This window comes from Poecilia formosa, unplaced genomic scaffold (genome assembly GCF_000485575.1).
Source record: "Poecilia formosa unplaced genomic scaffold, Poecilia_formosa-5.1.2 Scaffold276, whole genome shotgun sequence".
Lineage (NCBI taxonomy): Eukaryota > Metazoa > Chordata > Actinopteri > Cyprinodontiformes > Poeciliidae > Poecilia > Poecilia formosa.
In genome coordinates this window covers 83,385-100,912 of record NW_006800215.1, presented here as the reverse complement: position 1 = coordinate 100,912, position 17,528 = coordinate 83,385, and the positions used below count along the sequence as shown (strand labels likewise).

At 36.9% G+C, this 17,528-nt stretch overlaps 1 protein-coding gene across 3 annotated transcripts in view; it reads left to right on the top strand.

Moving 5' to 3' along the window:
* The window catches only part of cfap74 (cilia and flagella associated protein 74), a 62,151-nt gene extending 48,325 nt beyond the window's left edge, over positions 1-13,826 (top strand). For 2 of the 3 annotated variants that reach the window (XM_016681305.1, XM_016681306.1), the window contains exons 24-39: positions 2,313-2,486; positions 3,269-3,402; positions 3,511-3,772; positions 5,397-5,531; positions 6,964-7,082; positions 8,489-8,617; positions 8,907-9,016; positions 9,158-9,213; positions 9,793-9,912; positions 10,012-10,167; positions 10,609-10,747; positions 11,070-11,224; positions 11,408-11,540; positions 11,987-12,114; positions 12,255-12,389; positions 13,319-13,826. In XM_016681305.1, coding sequence (XP_016536791.1) covers positions 2,313-2,486; positions 3,269-3,402; positions 3,511-3,772; positions 5,397-5,531; positions 6,964-7,082; positions 8,489-8,617; positions 8,907-9,016; positions 9,158-9,213; positions 9,793-9,912; positions 10,012-10,167; positions 10,609-10,747; positions 11,070-11,224; positions 11,408-11,540; positions 11,987-12,114; positions 12,255-12,389; positions 13,319-13,423 — 2,190 coding nt within the window. In that variant the 3' untranslated portion in view covers positions 13,424-13,826. Of the gene's footprint in view, positions 1-2,312; positions 2,487-3,268; positions 3,403-3,510; positions 3,773-5,396; positions 5,532-6,963; positions 7,083-8,488; positions 8,618-8,906; positions 9,017-9,157; positions 9,214-9,792; positions 9,913-10,011; positions 10,168-10,608; positions 10,748-11,069; positions 11,225-11,407; positions 11,541-11,986; positions 12,115-12,254; positions 12,390-13,318 lie in introns of those variants that run through there. The other variant, XM_016681307.1, reaches the window with a different exon arrangement.
* Positions 13,827-17,528: the final 3,702 nt, after the last annotated feature.

The following is a 17,528-nucleotide window of genomic DNA, read 5'->3' as shown; positions in this document are numbered from 1 at the left end:
AGATCATAGATCATGATGCATAATGCAATAGTGAGTGAAGCTGAGGCAAATAATGACACCAGCAGTGATTGTCTTCTGAAACTGGATTGAATCTCTTTATATTTCCATCTAAATTTGTTTGATTTTGCTCCATACTAATTCTATATTCTGTTTGTAAAGCAGTGTGCAGTCTGAATTCAGAGCACTGTAGGTTACCCTAACAACTGCTCTCTTTCTGCCTGCAGAGTGCAGAGATTATTTTACTAACTGCATCCTTCTGGTTTCGATTGGAATGGCACAGGCTACATAATGTGGTTGTGAATCTGCCTACTTACTAAACCTTTTCATTTGTAGGTCAGGTCAGATATGTCTTTTGGATAGACAATTTAAATTCAGTTCAGTTCAATTCAAAAATACTTTAATAATCCCAAAGGAAAATAAAATGTTGCTATAACTCATTAATTAAAAAGAGTTACTGAAGATCGTGGTGGCCGTTTAAAAGTTGTAAAGTTGAAGCTTGAGTCAAATTTTTATATTATATTTTGTCTAGTATTTCGAAATTTGTGAACTGCTGCCTTTATATAAAAGAAAATAGCCCAGAACAGCCGTTGAAACATTTGTGCACTGCTTCTGCCAGCTTTTTTCTGTTTTTTTTTTTTTTTTTTTTTTTTTTTTGAGCAAATCTAAATCTGGTTCCATTTCTTGCCAAACCGTCACCTTGCTCTCATTTGCCAGCCAACCAATGGTCCATTTCTCTACAAGGGCAAAAAGAGGAGAGGACTGAGGTGTATGTGGCACCGAAAAGGAGCCAAAAACTCAGCCAGGATGTTCCTGTGAAGCATCAAAGCTGTTGCCCCCAGCCTCAGGCCCTGAGTTCCTGGCATTGAACCGTCAGAAACAGTCACACACATTCATGCGCTCACCGTTTGGTCAGCACACAACACAGCAGCTGGCAAGAAATGCCACAGTGACACGGCCCTCTGCTGAGTACTGACATGACTCAGGAGGAAGCCATCTTGAGTCAAAACAAGGAGAAGAAAGACATTTTGTTAACTTTACTTGTTTAATTATTACTAAATGTAAAAAAATAAAAATAAAAAATCAGTTCTAAACATGACCACAGTTTAGTGCTTTAGAGCTCCGTTATTGATTAAACTCAAAACAGTCAGGTTTTTCAGGCTTCACTGTCTCACCATGTTGCAGTGATTCATTTTTGCCAACATGCTGTGGAGTTTATTTTCTAATTCTGCTGTGATTGCTATTTACAGGGGCAAAAAAAAAATCTCTATTAATCCTCCTCCTAGAATAGTCCCAAGCATATGTATAATTATTCCCCCACTTATGAGACAGAAAAAAAGTTGAATCCATATATTTCTGTAATGCTGACCATATGCTTCTTGGAACACTGACCTTACCATTTTTGAGTGGTGTAGTCAAAGTCTTAACCTAAATCTGATCAAGACACTGGGAGATGATCTTTGACATAAGGGTGTTAGTTTTTAACAGAGGGTTAGGTTGTTGTTGTTGTTGTTGTTGTTGTTGTTGTTGTTGTTGTTGTTGTTTTCCTTGATGAGATAAATATTCATTTTTGCAGTATTTTGTTTGAAGAATTAAATAATTAAAATTTGTGTGACCTGAACATGTCGGTGTTCCAAAACTACAAAAACCAAAAGGAATCTGTAAGACGCTACACATTTTTACAGCACTGAAAATACGCTTGCAAAATTTGTAGTGTTGTTAGATTTAAATGTTATATCCTGTATTCTAACTTAATTAGAGCATTGGAAACATTTTGGGTAAGAGGCAGAAAGTGAGGTCCCTGTCATCTGGTGCTTATATTTCAATTTTCACAGCTCATTAGAACTGTACGTTTAATACACTCAAGAAAAAAAACCACACATTATGTTGTTGCCCAATTATGACAGACATCCATAAAATGCACAAAAAAAGATTTATCTAATGCAGAACGACTAAAGTTAAACATGGACTCACTGGATACTGTGCATATTTATTTAAATAAGAAACTTCTGTCCACTATGTGTTCTTTCTCTCCATGTTTCATTAATGTCATCCTATTAACAATTCATGAACAAGACTTGAAAAGTTATAAAAGTTCAAGGATAGTCAAAGAATTTGTTTCCTGCAAGTCAAACTATATTGAGATACCGTATGTTAACATTTGCATGATGGTAAAAAAATAAAATAAAATAAAGATCCAAAAGAAAAAGCTGGAATGAAAATGTGTTGACTCGAGCGACGCTAAATTGTTCCAAAGTAAAGTGACAACATGTTTACCATAAATAAAAATGAGCCTTTTGCATTTTTTTTTTTAGGTGCTTCCAGCTCAATACACAATCCATGCTATTGTCACATCTTCAGACCTGCAGTTTGACCAGATCCAGGTGGACTTTGGTCACTGTTCTATCTACCATTTTGTCAGAACCACTGTTCGCCTCACCAACATGTCCATCCTGCCTCAAGACTTTGGTTTTGTGGCGGTTCCTGAGGTATGTCAGTTTATATGGCTTGTTGGTTCTGAAACAACTGTGAAAGAAATACCACTAGATTGCTCTGACTGGTACAAAAAATAAATAAAAAATCAATAGTAATTTGCTAGATTAACATAATGTAGTGGATGACAGTGAACTACGGTTCTACTGGTTTCTTACATTGTGATTTGAGAAAGATATTTGTTGTTTGAAATCTGAGGGTTCTCTGATATCATCAGAGACCATGTTAATTATTGTTACAGATTCTAGCTAAAAGCAACCTACTTCTCTGCAATCTGTACATTTAAACGTAGCACCAACTTGTTCTCCAAAGGAGATTTTGATTGGCTGTGTTTGTGTGAAAGATTTAACAAGTTAAAAACCATTTTGCCCCATGCTGCTTCAACACGTAAGTCGGCCATATTGGATTCTCCGGTTGCGAAAAGTTTAACGTATCCACTCGGAACTCTAATTTCTACTGACTTTTCTGTTAGTATTCTGGACATTTAAAATTTTAAATAAAAAATAAGACATGTGTATTTAAAATATATATATTTTTTCTTTTTTATGACATAACAAACCAAAGTAAAGACCTCCCTTTCCGCATGAACTACTTTATTTAATAAAATCTATAAAGATGGTGGTTAACAATTGCTATAGCCAACTTATGAAAAACATGCATGCAGATTCCCTCCTTTGAAAGCGAATGTCTTTATCGTAATTTCAGACTCTTATTCCAGTGAATCAAATGTAGACACTTCCAGCTCATTCAGTCTGAGTCTTTGCTTCTGTTTCTGCAGTATATTGAGGTCCAACCTTACGATGGCTTCGGCACTCTGCTTCCTCAAGAGACCCTGGAGCTCGACCTGATTTTCAGACCTAAAAAACCTATAGAATATAATTTCCAACTCCGCTGCAAATCTGGAATTGACAGGTTCATTTTTACTCCCTTCCTGATTTTGAGTGATTGTCCCACATGTTTGCTTATAGAAAGATAAATGTCTTTTTTATTTTTTTTTTTTTTTTTTTAATGTTTCATCAGAGACTTTGTGCTGCCTTGTCGAGGTGTGGGTTTTCATCCACCGCTGGTGCTGTCCCACTCTCTGATTCAGTTCAGACCTACGCCAGTAGGTGACAAATCCACCGCCACGATTTACCTGACTAACTACCAAGATAAAGAAGCTGCAACTCGACTCTTCAAAGTTATCTCAGCAGTTGAAGCTCCCAGGTTGTTCTGCTTCAGCTTACCAAAAGATTCCGACATCAGCATATCTCCTTCAGTCGGACGCCTTCTCCCTGGCGAGGTGGATGAGATTATCTGTTGTGTTTGTCTGTAAATGTAAAGGATGTTTTAGGTGAGGGGAGGTTTTTTTTTTTTTTTTCTGTATGAGCACATCCATGCAATGCAAAGGTTTTAGGTGCATGTTGGCATCTCCTTCAGGACTTCGGCACACAATGAACTTTGGCCCATAAGCAATGGTATAAGTTTACATTCGTGAGGCCATGCCGAATTCATTTGCAGTATTGTCTTCTTTTTAACATGATTTTGATAGCTTATGGTAGGGGGGGGGAAGTAGCTGCTGAAAAATGCAGTAAGACAGCTCCTCCAGGTTTTTCAGCCTAACCTCTCATTTTACTGACCAAGAAAACCAAGCCTTCAGAAGAACTTGCAGTTTGATTTTATCGTAATAATTTTCAGCCTGCGGAAGATGATTCTGGTAATCTTGTCACAACACAGTTGTAAACAATTTTGCACAGTCCTGCTGCAAAGCTGAACGCTTCTGTAGTCTGTTGATGCCCTCTGCTGGAGACTTTTCAAATTTGAAAATGAAGGACAATTTGTTTTTTTGTTTTGTTTTGGGGTTGTTGTTTTTTTGCACTATTCTCAATTTAATTTTAGGTGATGAGCTTTTATTTTCCATAACTTAACATAATAACTACTTTTGCAAGTTTAAAAAAAGAATTATCCCTTTAATTTTTTGTTTCCTTGCAAATAATTTCATTCAAATTAAACTTCAGCTCATTTTATGACGTTACAACCGCAAATTTCAATGCATTCTATTGTAATTTCACTTCATAGCACCTTTAAAATGCAAGGTGCAAAAAAGAATTCAACCCTCTTTACTCTGATAACACTAAATTAAAATCTAGTGTGTGTGGCAGGATACTAAAAGCATGCATTAACATGAATACACCACACCCATCACTATACCCACGGAGATGGTAGCGTTATTCTGTAGGTTGCTTTTCTCTAACAGAAATTTGGCTCAAGTCGACGGGAAGATAGATGGAGGCAGATTCGGAGCAATCATGGAAGAAAACCTGGTAGAGGCTGAAAAAGACATGAGACTGGCATGGAGGTTCACCTTCCAGCAGGACAATGACCCTAATCATGCAGCTGAAGCTGCAATAAAATAATTTAAAGTTCATCCTTGTTTTGGTATGATCCTGGCAAAAAAAAAAGGCTTACGTGTTATTTTCACTGAGCTTTAGCTGTTTTTGAAAATAAGACTGAGGAAAAGAAATGTTGACTCTAAGTGTGCAGAACTGGTAGCGACATACCACAACAGACTGGTGGTAGTAAAAAATAAAATAAAACTTTGACTCATGAAGTTGCACAGAAAACTTTACTGATTTTTATTTGTAAAACAATCTTGAGAAACACTCCATCATTCCCTTGCACTTTGCGATGCACTACTCCACATCAAATATTTTAAACTTTGTGGTTGTAATGTGGCAAAATGCTTCACAGAACTTAAAACAATCAATTCATTTTCTTTTAGTTTTTGTTTCTGCTCATGAATAAAGATAATAATGTAGCTTAATGTGGCGAGCAGAAAGTTTATCCTCCTTAAGCAAACCGAGCTTTTTCACCACTTCACCAAAGACAGACAGGGAATGATCGTGTCGCTCTCTCCTGCGTTACAGAGATGCCTCGTTCAGGTGATGTTCAGACCTGTTCTTCGGGAGAAAACGATCACTGAAGAGGCTCTCCGTCTGCACCGTATCGCCAAGGCGACCAGCGAGAAGGAGCCAGAAGTGAGCAGAGTCACTGAACACGAGGTACATCTGAGCACCCGCTTCGGTTCCCTTCTTTTACCTTCACAAATGTAAAACAAACCGGTGGAAAAGTGACTAAATAGCAGGTCACACTGGTGTTTATTCAGCAATAATTAAATAACAGTAATTTATTATTTTTAATATGTTACAGTAACTATATTTGAGTATACTTTTTAGAGAAAGTGATTCTGTTGGGGGGAAGAAAAAAAACATGCAAACAACAACCAGCTGAACAAAGACATGTAATATCTTGATAATGTTTATTTGGTTTGTTTGCAAAGAAAGAGGCAGGATAAAGCAGAAAAACACGGAGCAAATACCATCTGTGTGAGGGTTATGAAATATTGTGAAAATTGCTGAAGTTTGGAAAGTCGTAGCTGGTAATGGTTTTGCCTTGAGGCATTCTGCTGCTGACCAAATAATGACAGAAAAGAAAATGTTGCCATAATTCTGGAAATAAATGTAAAAAAAAATAATAATAGATACAGGCTGATAACTATGAAATGACATTTTCACATTTTATGAAGATTAGTGAAAATGTACAGTAGCTGTCTGCAGCTCATATGTTTATCTGCCAGTGAGCCTTTTTACTGCTGACGCCCTGACCTCTGACCCTGTGCATCACTTGTAGAGTTCTGCCTCCAGCTGTTATGTGTTCACTTCCACTGACGTCTTTCACTCAACGATAGCCTGAATATGCAATAAATCAAAAACTATTTGCAGCTGTTGCAGTGAGTTACACTCTAAACAGAGAGTTGAGATTTTCTCCGTAAGAGCTGAAATATAACCTGGAGTAATGTAGCTATTCGGATAACACATAAAGCTGTCCCTGTGTCAGGCTCTGCTGAGTTTATCTAAATGAAATAAGCTCCAACATGAAGAGAAAAAATAACCGAAAACTAAGATGACGACAAAAAGAAACTAACAGTGTCAAAACAGAGCGTTGACATTAGCTGAAGTATTAAAAAAAAAACAAAAAAAACTTATGTCTCAGTACTTAAGGAATGTGGGAATATTTTAGATTAATGTGTTTATTTCAGGGATATGCCAGCTGATCATAATGCTTTTAACAAGCAGGAGTTCTCAGAAGAACTGTTAATACCAAACCCAACCTCCATTGTCCTCGTTTCACCTGCTGTACCCTAAACATGTCGTAAAGTTAATTGTTTTTTTATCTGCAGGCGTTGATGCTGCCGTCGCTCTCGCAAGGCCTTTGGCCTTGTTCGCTTTAATTGTCTGCATCCAATGATCACTTACTCATTATTTGTTTATCTCTGTCTGTGGTTGTAAGTCGCTCAGGCAGATCAATGGCGTTACACAACCTAAAGGAACCGCCCGCGGTTGTTGGTGGTTACGTCTTCTGAACCTGTCTCTGTGTCACGCCAGCAGAGCCTTTCGGTATTCCTTGCCTTACGTCTTTGTTGTGTTGTCCAAGATGAAAAGAGACATTGCTGTTGAACACAGCAGAGGGAGGAGGACACCTGGGTTCGCAAAGAGGAGGGAGATATCCTCTCCCTCCTCCAAATCAGCTGAGCGAGTTGGCTTGAATCCGGGGTGAGTTTGCTTCCTGAAAGATTTTGTTTCACTTTTGATGTTGTTTAGCAGCATTAAATAAGTATTCAGTCACTAAAGGAGTAACTAATAAAAAGCAAATCATGATTTTTGGAAGAGAGTTAAGTGTCTATGACGTAGTGTTAGGTAAAGGTAACTTGTACGAGAATCAGGTCAAAATATTACGAGCATGGAGTCATAATACAAGAATAATAAAGTCATAAAAGTATGAAATTGAAATAATATGTTAAGTTAATGTCACTGCAGAAGCAAAGACCAGGGGAGGACCTTATTATCGGAGAGCCTAATAATAAGGCCACAGTGTTTTTCTTTTTTCTTTGTTTCTTTTAAGTTATCCTTTACTTATTTATTCTTTGTTCCAGCATATGTGTTTGTTTGTTTATTTATTTATCCTCCTGACTACAAGTAGTTCATTTTTGTCCTCTCTAGAGGACATTTCTAAACTTGAATATCTCCCACCCCCTGCATTCTACTGAATTCATTCCTTTTGGTATCTACAGAGGACATTTAGGGCGTTTCAATGACGCCACATGTGAAGGGGTGGGACTTTTGTACGTACCTTTTTCTAATTCATAAAAATGGCGTTCATCAGTAATAACACATTTTATGGGAAGAGACAAAGTAAATGCATAAAACCTTTTATTACCTTACAAAGACTGTGGGATTTAAAAAAAATGGTGATTGGACAATATTTTTTTTCCTGGTAGTCAGGAGGTTTGCTTTCTTTTATTCTCTCTTTTCCACTTCTTCCCAAAATGATCTGTGACACTTGGTTTAATCAATGAGAGAACAGAAAAATAATTCAAAAATTGATATCCTAATCCACACATTGATCAATTTCATTTTTGTTGTGACACCAATTTATTGTGTTCTGTTTCATTCTTGTTTTGAATGTATTCATTTTAATGTATGCCTCCTTGTTTGTTTGCTTGCCTTTTTTTGTCTTTTGGTTTTGTTTGTTTGTTTGATTGGTTATTTTATTGTTATTGCTGTTACTCGTTCCATTATCTGGTCGATTATTTTGTAGATCAGTACCCCTTCTTGCTTCTTGTCAGTTTGCAACGTTTATCGTATACACACCAATTGGTGAAGAAAAAAGAAAAAAAAAGAAAAATACTTGAATAAAGTCAGAATACACCAACTTTCTTCACATATTATTACAACTATCCTCATATTATTACTTTATTCTCACAAAATATATTTTTTTTTTATTAGTATGGTCTTAATAAGTGTCCAGGCTAAAAGGAGTTTGTATTTTGTTTTTTGTTTTTTTGGTTTTTTTATTGGAAAGTTAATTACCCTTGTTAAAAAATATCTAGCAGAAACATGAAACATGAGACCCAGTAAAAGTCTCCTTATTCACATAGTAATAATTTACTTTTTTAAAGGTGTGAACTGTATAGGAAGGCCAGGGACTTGTTGCTGCGCTCCTTCAGCCGATCCTACAAAGAGTACATCGTTTGCTGCTTTGTGTCAGACGGAGATCCTCCAGAGGCAAATGTCCAGCCAACATGGAGGTAATAGAACTGTAAGCTTTCATAGTTTGTGGTTCAATGAGTGAATGAGTGCTTAAGAAAGAAAAAGAAGGTCCATTTCTGCAGAGTAGATGTTAGATTACATAAAGTAATAGAAACTGCAGTTCTAGACAATAACATAAAATATGGTAAGCTTCAAATAAACATTTTTGTTTTCTTTTGAAAAGTTATATTTATGTTTTGCTAGCTTATGAACCAAAATGAATTCATCCAGCAAAGTTTCAAAGTAACGTTTCTCGTTCTTGTTCATTGCCTATTTTGATCCCCTTAGTGCCATAAACACGCTCCACCTGAAGCTGGAATGTCTCGCCGTACAGCCCCCTCTGCTGGTGACTTCTGGCAATGGCAAAAACGTCTTAGACTTCCGTCAAGTTTACGTAGGTGAGATATGGTTTGATCTCCTAAAAGATAAACATCCGTCCGATGGACGGACAGATGTTTATCTGAAGTACTTCAACATCCTTTTTCCTGTCTTTCTTTTTGTCCTTACATGCTACGTTGTGTTTTTGGCTCCATCCGTAGGAAGCAGAGTGGTTGAAAGGTTGACAATTCAGAACATTTCAGAGGAGCCTGTGGAAGTATCCTTTCTCCAGGAAAATGTAAACATGCTTATTAAAGTCAGATTTTACTAAATGCTGGCAAGCAAATATGTTTTAAATGAAATATAAATATTCCACACAGTGAGCAATTGCTTTTTACTTTTGCATTGACACTTTTAAGCCAGTCTCTTAGCACTTCGGTCAATGAACAGCTTTTTGCTTATGCTCTTGAAAATGTCGCTTGTGAAAACTGTACAAACTGCATTATAAAAATAGTATTATTTAGAGGGAAAGGACAACTCCATGTCTGATCTTTATTATTTACTCCCTACCAACTTTCTAAAACTTAATCAGTGCTCCACAACTATGGTAAAAATGAGATGTTGTTCGTATTACGCCCACTGGCAGATTCATGTTTACTTCTTGAAACTTAATGTTTGGCAGTCAACACTTGCACCCTGACCTAGTAAAACTCCAAAATAAGACCTGACAGGTGTTAGAACTGCAGACAAAAGGATCGTGCTTTGTTGCCCTTAATTCAAGCATAATATATATATAATATAATATATATATTTTTTTTTTTTTTCTGTCAACTTTTTTTCTTTAACCATTTGCAAGCTAACGTCCTCATTGTTGGACATATATGGTCCTTTTTCTCTGCTCAATGCTATGAGAGGCTTAAATCCTGGAGAAAAACACACTTTGGTCGTGGCTTTCAGTCCAACCTTGGAAAAAAAGGTGAGTTCATTTAAAATAACTTGAGTCTACTTAAATAAACAGCGTCTCATTATGAATCGGTAGCTGTACGTTACCCACCCTGCCTTTTATTTTCCACAGTATAGTGAAATACTCCAGGTGCGAGCCCCGAAAATGGTTTTGGAAATCATTCTTCGAGGGGAGGGTGCACTTCCTTTTGTCTCTTCGTCTCACTCTAGAGATCTCCCTAACGTTATCTACGCGTTGGAGAAAGACGTCGTCTCCCAACACTTCAAGGCGAGTTGTCACTTTTTAGTTTGGAACAATTTTGTTTAACATGTTTAATTTCATTCAAAAGCTATATAGTAGTTTTATTATTATTATAATTATTGAAATTGATTCATCTTAATGCCACAGCAAATTCTCCCTATAAAATGTAAAAAAATAAAAAATAAATCACAGCCTTTAAAATGAGTACTTTTATTCAGGTAGGGAACATTTAGTATTTATATCCAGTCATTTTAAATGTTTTGAGCTGAATGTGACCTTATGATGTGTGGTTGGGGTGAACAAAAGATTTTAAAAAGGGCTGAGACATATGCACAGAGGGAACGAAAGAAAAAAAAAATCAAATAACTAAGCATATTCTATTTGTTTAGAGGGCCTGAAGACTAAGATACTGACGTTGTGATCTCATGAAATTTGTCAATGTGGTTCCTCTGTTTTTCTTCCCAACAGCTAACGAACCGCTCAGCTGAGACCGTGGAATACAGAGTGATGCTGGCCAGTCACTCTCTCAACAGTCCTCAGCATGGATTTGACAGGGTAGCCTTGCTGCTGGATGGACATAGAGACACCCAGATCCACCCAGCTGTGGGTAAGATGTGAAAAATTATTGGCTGTGTAACCTGACAAGTTTAAAAATTACATTTTCAGAAGTAAAGACCAATCCTTGTCTTCTGTTTGCCCATCAAAACAGTGTCAGATGTACTAATTAGATGAATAAAAGGTGGATAAACCTTCCAGTGAGTAAAAAGAGAGTAATTGATGGAGGATTCAGGGTTCAAATTATCATTGTCATTCAAACTTGAGACGTTGAAGCCATGTTTGACTCTCTGACCTCAGCTTTTTCTATCATAAATCTGATCTGTAAGATTGTCTGACGCTGATGCCACTGTAAAACTCTCCGTCTTGACTAGGAACACAGAACTACAGCGGGCTAAGTGTCTTTGGTGTACAGCCACTAGAGGGCAGCCTTGCTCCTGGAAAGAAACAAGACATCACTGTCACTTTTCAGCCTGACCATTCTTCCCTCTGCTACACAGACAGACTCACCATAGAGCTGCTAAATAAGGTGAGCAGAACGGCAAACACATTCACAGACATACAAACACATTTTCTGTTTTTTAAAATCAGATCTTTTCTTTCGAAGTGGTGACTTAAACTTTTCTACTGCCGATTCAGTTTTGTTTTAAAAGTCCTAATTACACTTTAGCCGTCTTGATGTTACCACTTTAACCATGTGCCTGTTTTACAGTGTAAAGTCTGTGAGATAGATCTGAAGGGTGCAGTTCCTTCACATAACATGTATCTGAGTGGAGTGGATCTTTTATCGGTACCCATTGATTCTCTTCTTCCTGACTTCACCCCACTTCATCCTCAACTCACAGGTATCAAGGCCGATCAGTCTGTGTCTCTTCCTGACGGTGACTACATATGATCTGATGAAAGTTGCATTTTATTAGAGGAAAATGTTATAAATGCGATGGCTGTCTTCGAGACAGCTTATGATTTATCAATTAAAAACGGATGAATTTGGCCATGAAGTAATCTACGCCGGTCATAGGAAGCTGAACGTAACATTGTGACGTCTTAGAGAGCCTTGAAAAAGTATTCATGTCCCTTGAACTTCTTCACAATTTTTTATTTTTGCTTTTTACAGCTTACAGCCGCAAACTTTAATGGGATATTATTAAGTATGGTGTAATTAAGAAACAGAAGGAAAATGATGTGCGGTATTCAACTTTTTCGCCAATATGTTGAAATGGAGTGTCTTGCAAATTACCGCTTACGTGTACGTGAAGGACTGAAGTTGTCATCTTCCTTCCACTAACAGAGGCGGAGGAGACGCCGTGTATCCCTCTGCTCGTCACTCTGGTGGCCAGCTGCAAAGCAGGGGTCATCAGGCCCGCCGTCAGGGAACTGCAGGTGGGCTGCATCAGCTCCCCACACGCCGACAAGAAGGTACCGGGGTGTTGGCAGAACACGCCAAAGACGACTTACGCATGTTATGTTTCATCATCTGACGGGGAGAAACATTTCTTCAAACGTTGCTGTGCAATGATGACCAAAAGGAGTTACCGCTGGTCTTCCTATTTCTCCAGAGTGGTGAGTTTCACTGGGACGACCTGGCAGCCGTGCACCAGCAGGGCTTTCACCTGGAACCTGCTAAAGGCGTCGTGGAGGCAGGAAGCAGCTGTTCTGTCACCATCACATGGACACCTCAAAGTACATATAAGGTGAGGCTCAGATCAATTGGTATAACTAGTTTCAGCAGGAGAGGGATGCAATAATATTCACAACAACGAATATTATGACTGGTTGCCAGTCATTTTTTTCATAGAAATCTATTTTTCAAACTAAAAAAAAATATATTTTTTTTTATTTTGTTTTTTTTACAAATCTACCTTATTTGTTCTGCATAAAGCTGAAGGCTTACCAATCAGATCCCTTTGGTAGTTGGGTTTGTGTTTCACATAACAAAGAATTTAACTCAATTTTCAGGACACTCAACAGAGTACAATAGTTTATATACTGAAAGCTACTCCATCCAAAGTGTTAAATATTGGTAAATACAAATATAACCATAAGCTATATAAGATTTACACAAAAATATGTATACATGAATGTGATATTGTAAATTTTACTAAATATAAAATAAATATATTTATTAGGCTGGTGAGAGTTTGTTGCCGTATCCACTAAAGAAAAATTGCTTTATTTCATGCAAACTGCTGTACATTAATATTTATTCAGAAGGTATGAACTGTTGCATGGTAGTTTTATTACGTCCCCCAACCAAAATAATTCTTGTTGTTCCCAAAGAAATTGACTATAACTTCATAATTCATGCCAATACTTAAATATTGTTTATAATCATAAAAATTTGGGCCGATGAGTTTTACACAGAAACTCATCACAGGATGATGGGTACAGAAGATTTCTTTGTATGTTAAGTTTTAGTGGCTTCAGGGTTAAAAATATTTATTTTCTTTCCTCAATCATTTACATAATTATCCACACAATACAACCTGGTGATAAGCAATATATGAACATCATATTGTTTTATGTGAATTGACTAATCCCTGCCTGCGGGTTACATAGAGAATCTCTATTCTGGCAGAACATGTCTTGAATGTATGTGGTAAATATGTGATTCTTATTTCAGCCCTTTGAGGTCGTCCAGGTGTGCGTCCCCCTCACCGTGAAGAGTGATGAGGTCACAGTTTACAAAGTGACGCTGATGGCTTTTGTCTCGTCCGCTGCTGACTGACCAATACAGGAAATGGATGCAGATCAGTGGAAAAACCTTGTTCCACAACTTTTTGCTGTTTTTATTATTTTGATTTCTAGGTAGTTAATTAATTTATTTTATTTATTTTTTTTGCTCTTTGTGGTTAGAAAAAATCGTGCGTTGTTTGGAGAGTCAAGAAACGGATGATGCACAAATTTATAAATTTGTGATTAGAAAAAAAACAGAAGTAAAGCAAAGATTTGCTGTCGTGGTCATGAAAGTGCTGCCATATAAAAACTGAACGGTAAGAACTAAACAGTATGTGCAGAAAAAAATGCTTTTGCACAAAGTCATTTGAACTATTTTAGTTGAATAAATTTCTAACATGAGAACAGCTAAAGCTGTAAATGTAAACACTATAAAAAAAAACACTATAAAGCTGTGTTTGTCTAGTTTACACAAAAAGAAATAAAAATCTGAATGATGAGTGAACGCCAATGAAATATGCAAATTATTTCCTAGAATAATAGTTGGGAAAGCAAATATTGCCCGCAGTAAAGTACATTATGGAGTGGGAAAGAAAACTATCACTATGTTTAGACTGAAGTACAGCATATGACTGTAGAAGTGATTTCCACCACTAGAGGGAGCTAATAGTACCAAATGAACAGCTCTGATAAAGACAAAATAATTCAAGTGTGCTGATAAATATAGGATAAATAAAAATACTGATGAAGCCAGGAAGCCAAAACCCATTTTGGAGATGTTTTTAGTTGAAATATCACCACTTACTTTTTTTTATATTTGCATTAAATGCAGGTTTAATTGATGAAAAAAGAAAAGCATTGTTTGCCATCTGAAAACTGTTTATTTACTTGTGCAGCTGCTTCTTGCTTATGGCATGTAAAACCAAAGTTGTGTATTAAAAATAAATAGTATTAATATTTCATGAATAAACAGAAACTTTCGAGAAAAATCTATATGGAAACACGGGCAACATGTACGATAGACTGTGCTGAAACATTGGGGGCCGGGTTGGGTTAGCCGCTGCAGGCTACTTTTAAAAATTTATCCACACTGTTTTTTGGGGGGTTTTTTAGCTTTAACTTTCAGTGGTGATGGACCTTCTCAGAAGTAAGTGGATCTACACTTGCATTATGCATAATGTTGTGTGTGTGTGTGTGTGTGTGTGTGTGTGTGTGTGTGTGCTCTACATTTTAGAAACTCAAAAGCAGTGCCTCACAATTACTGAAGTTCCTTATAAGCATGTGAAGAGTCTTAAAATAAACTATTTTATAGCAGCAGTTCATTCTTAAACTAAGTTTAGAAAAATACACATCTTATTTGAGAGCAAATATTTAGAGTAGAAATAAATCCCATGTTAAGAAACACTGGTGCTGCAATTATTATTCCAGTGTGTTTAAATTGACTGAAGTATCTTAAGCTGTTTTTTAAAATGCATATAATATGCCAGTAAGGCCTTTTTATTTTAAGCTACCCTCAGGGGATGAGCAAAGATCAACTGTTGTGGCTGAAAAATATTCAGAGATATCCAACTCACAATCTAGTCATTATAAGAAATGTTTTTGAAAAAAAATTGCCTTGTGATCAATTTCTCACAAGATCAGTTATTCTGGTGAGAATTGTAGTTCAAGTTCAATTGACAATATAAAGAAGGAATGCTAAGCTAACGTTTTGAAGATGTACATAGCGAACATCACATGGTGTAACAAACATGTTTCTTGTTGCGCGTGGCGCATCAATATGCTTTAAGGCCGTAATCAATCACAATTAAACATGATGTGGTGCATTGGATGTGGGTTGCTACTATTAAAAGCTTGCTTGTTATTTACCAACACAAATGTTTCAGTCATTTCAGAAAATGTATTTCCCAAGCACATTACTTTGAAAGTTTTAGTGAAGTATTGCTGCTTCTAAGAACCTCTTCAGACAATTGTTTGGTAGCTCAGTTTTTACAATCTTCCTAGGGTGGAAACATGCAATATGCGGATTGTACTCTTGTCATTTCCTGTAATACATACATGTTCTTTGTGTTTGTCTCCAGGATTATGAGGTGCCCAGCAGCTCTGGCACAAACTTTAGCCCAGAATTTTCCCGAATTATATATTACATTCATATCAAATCCTCTCTTACTAACCCTGAAAGCGTGTTCAACTTGTTTAATAAGGCCCTGCACATCTGAACAGCAGATGTCACTAATGCCTTGTAATGGACCAATAGGAGCTGACCTCTGTCTGAGATGCATGCAGTAAGCATTTATCAGAGATTGTTGGAGATTATAATAAATCAGATTACTGTATCCTAACCTGCCTATAAAAAGCAAGGTCATTAAGAGCTTAGCCTCGTGTAATGTCACTCGTTTTATGAAATCTATTAGATTATATGAGACGATATTTGTGTTGCTGTTTTGCCTCTTTTTTTTTTAATCTGATTTCTCCCCTGATCTCTTCCTAATACGCTAAGATAGTGCTACTTACGCTGCACACTCAGGCTAACTAGGATACGTATCTCTGTAAATATGAATGTGAACAGAAATGTATTAAAGCACACACAAATGAAATACATATGTTTCTTAGCAGTGTCCCTACAGACGTCCTCCAGAACTTAATCACGTACAAGATTTGAAAAAAAAAGTCGCAACGGTGTCGGCTTGCAAAGTTCTTATTGTATGTAACCGATTAAATTATGCAGCCTGTGTTAGCTGATGAGGGTCGTCATAGTAACACAGTTAAAAAACTGGATGTGTTGTAACTGAATTAGGACCCTGGGGTTTTATAGCTGTACTAAAGACCCTCCACAACACATGTATCCAAACAGGCGTGGGGCGTATCCATGGACAACTGAATCTTAGCGGCATTAACCTGAATCCCACTAGAAACCCACACTCAAACCTGTCTCTCTTCAACATTTCTTTAATATATGTAGTTTTTTATTATTATTTTAAAAATCTAACTATGTTATGCGTCACTGCAATTGAACAGAACATCAAACGATGGTACTCCTTTACATACCTCCACAGGGACGCATATATTTGCTTTTGTGTTTTGTTTTTTTTTCTTTACACAAGTCTATGTTCTTCTTCGTGTCAACTTTTTCTTCTTGGAGAAGGCATCCCTATATGCCGGTAGATGTCACTTTGATTATTTATATGTGAGAAAATCTCATTTTTCTCATAAAAACAGATGCGTCCCCAAATATGCAAAATAATATTTTAAGAAATAATATCAGTCTCCCCTTTTTTGTATTATTCTTATTTAGCGTTATTCATTTCGTGCGTGAAGACAGACTTATCAGGGAACGTTCAAGAACATTCATCTTACAAACCGAGGCTGTTGCCGCTGCTGCTCTCATCCCCCATCGGACTGGACCCAAAGCACACTTTGTTGCCTCAGAGGACCACAAAGTGTTCCATGTCTCCAAGTAACGCCTTAACCCACCGAGCATTAGCTCCTCCTTGGAGCACGCTGCCTGGAGGAACCGGTAATAATGATTAAGTCCTCACTGTGTTTCAGTGATGGCCCACCCACAGGACATGAATCCCCAGTGATTACTTTATCCAAAACAAAAGCACAGACACATTAATCTGTTGAACATAAAGACCGACAAATGCAGATAAATACAATTCACAGGCACACTTATTTACATAACAGCTTATTCTGAGAGTGTGAATAATAAAAATCGATCAAAATTAAATCAAGTGAATTTGTGGGAACGTACCGTTGTCACAAATTAGAACTCAATACTTTTATTTTTTCCAAACTCTCTGGAAGACTCTCCTGGCTGGCAGCATGTGTGTGTGGGGAAAGCTGGCCCGTCTGCTTTGAATTTCAAATGAAACTGTGCCGGTTTTTCTGAGGTAACAGTTCAGCGTACCGCAATTTTCATATCGCACATAAAAAGCAACTTGCTGTCACGCACTCAGTTAATTAAAATTCTAGCGTAAAATTTATTTTTTTATCTTCAAGCATTTAGTGTCTTTGATTTTTCTTAAAAAAATGCATTGATAAAAATAAGTATTTGAAAAGAAAACATTGAGTAAACCCAAAAATCAGATAGATAGATAGATAGATGGATGGATGGATGGATGGATGGATGGATGGATGGATGGATGGATGGATGGATG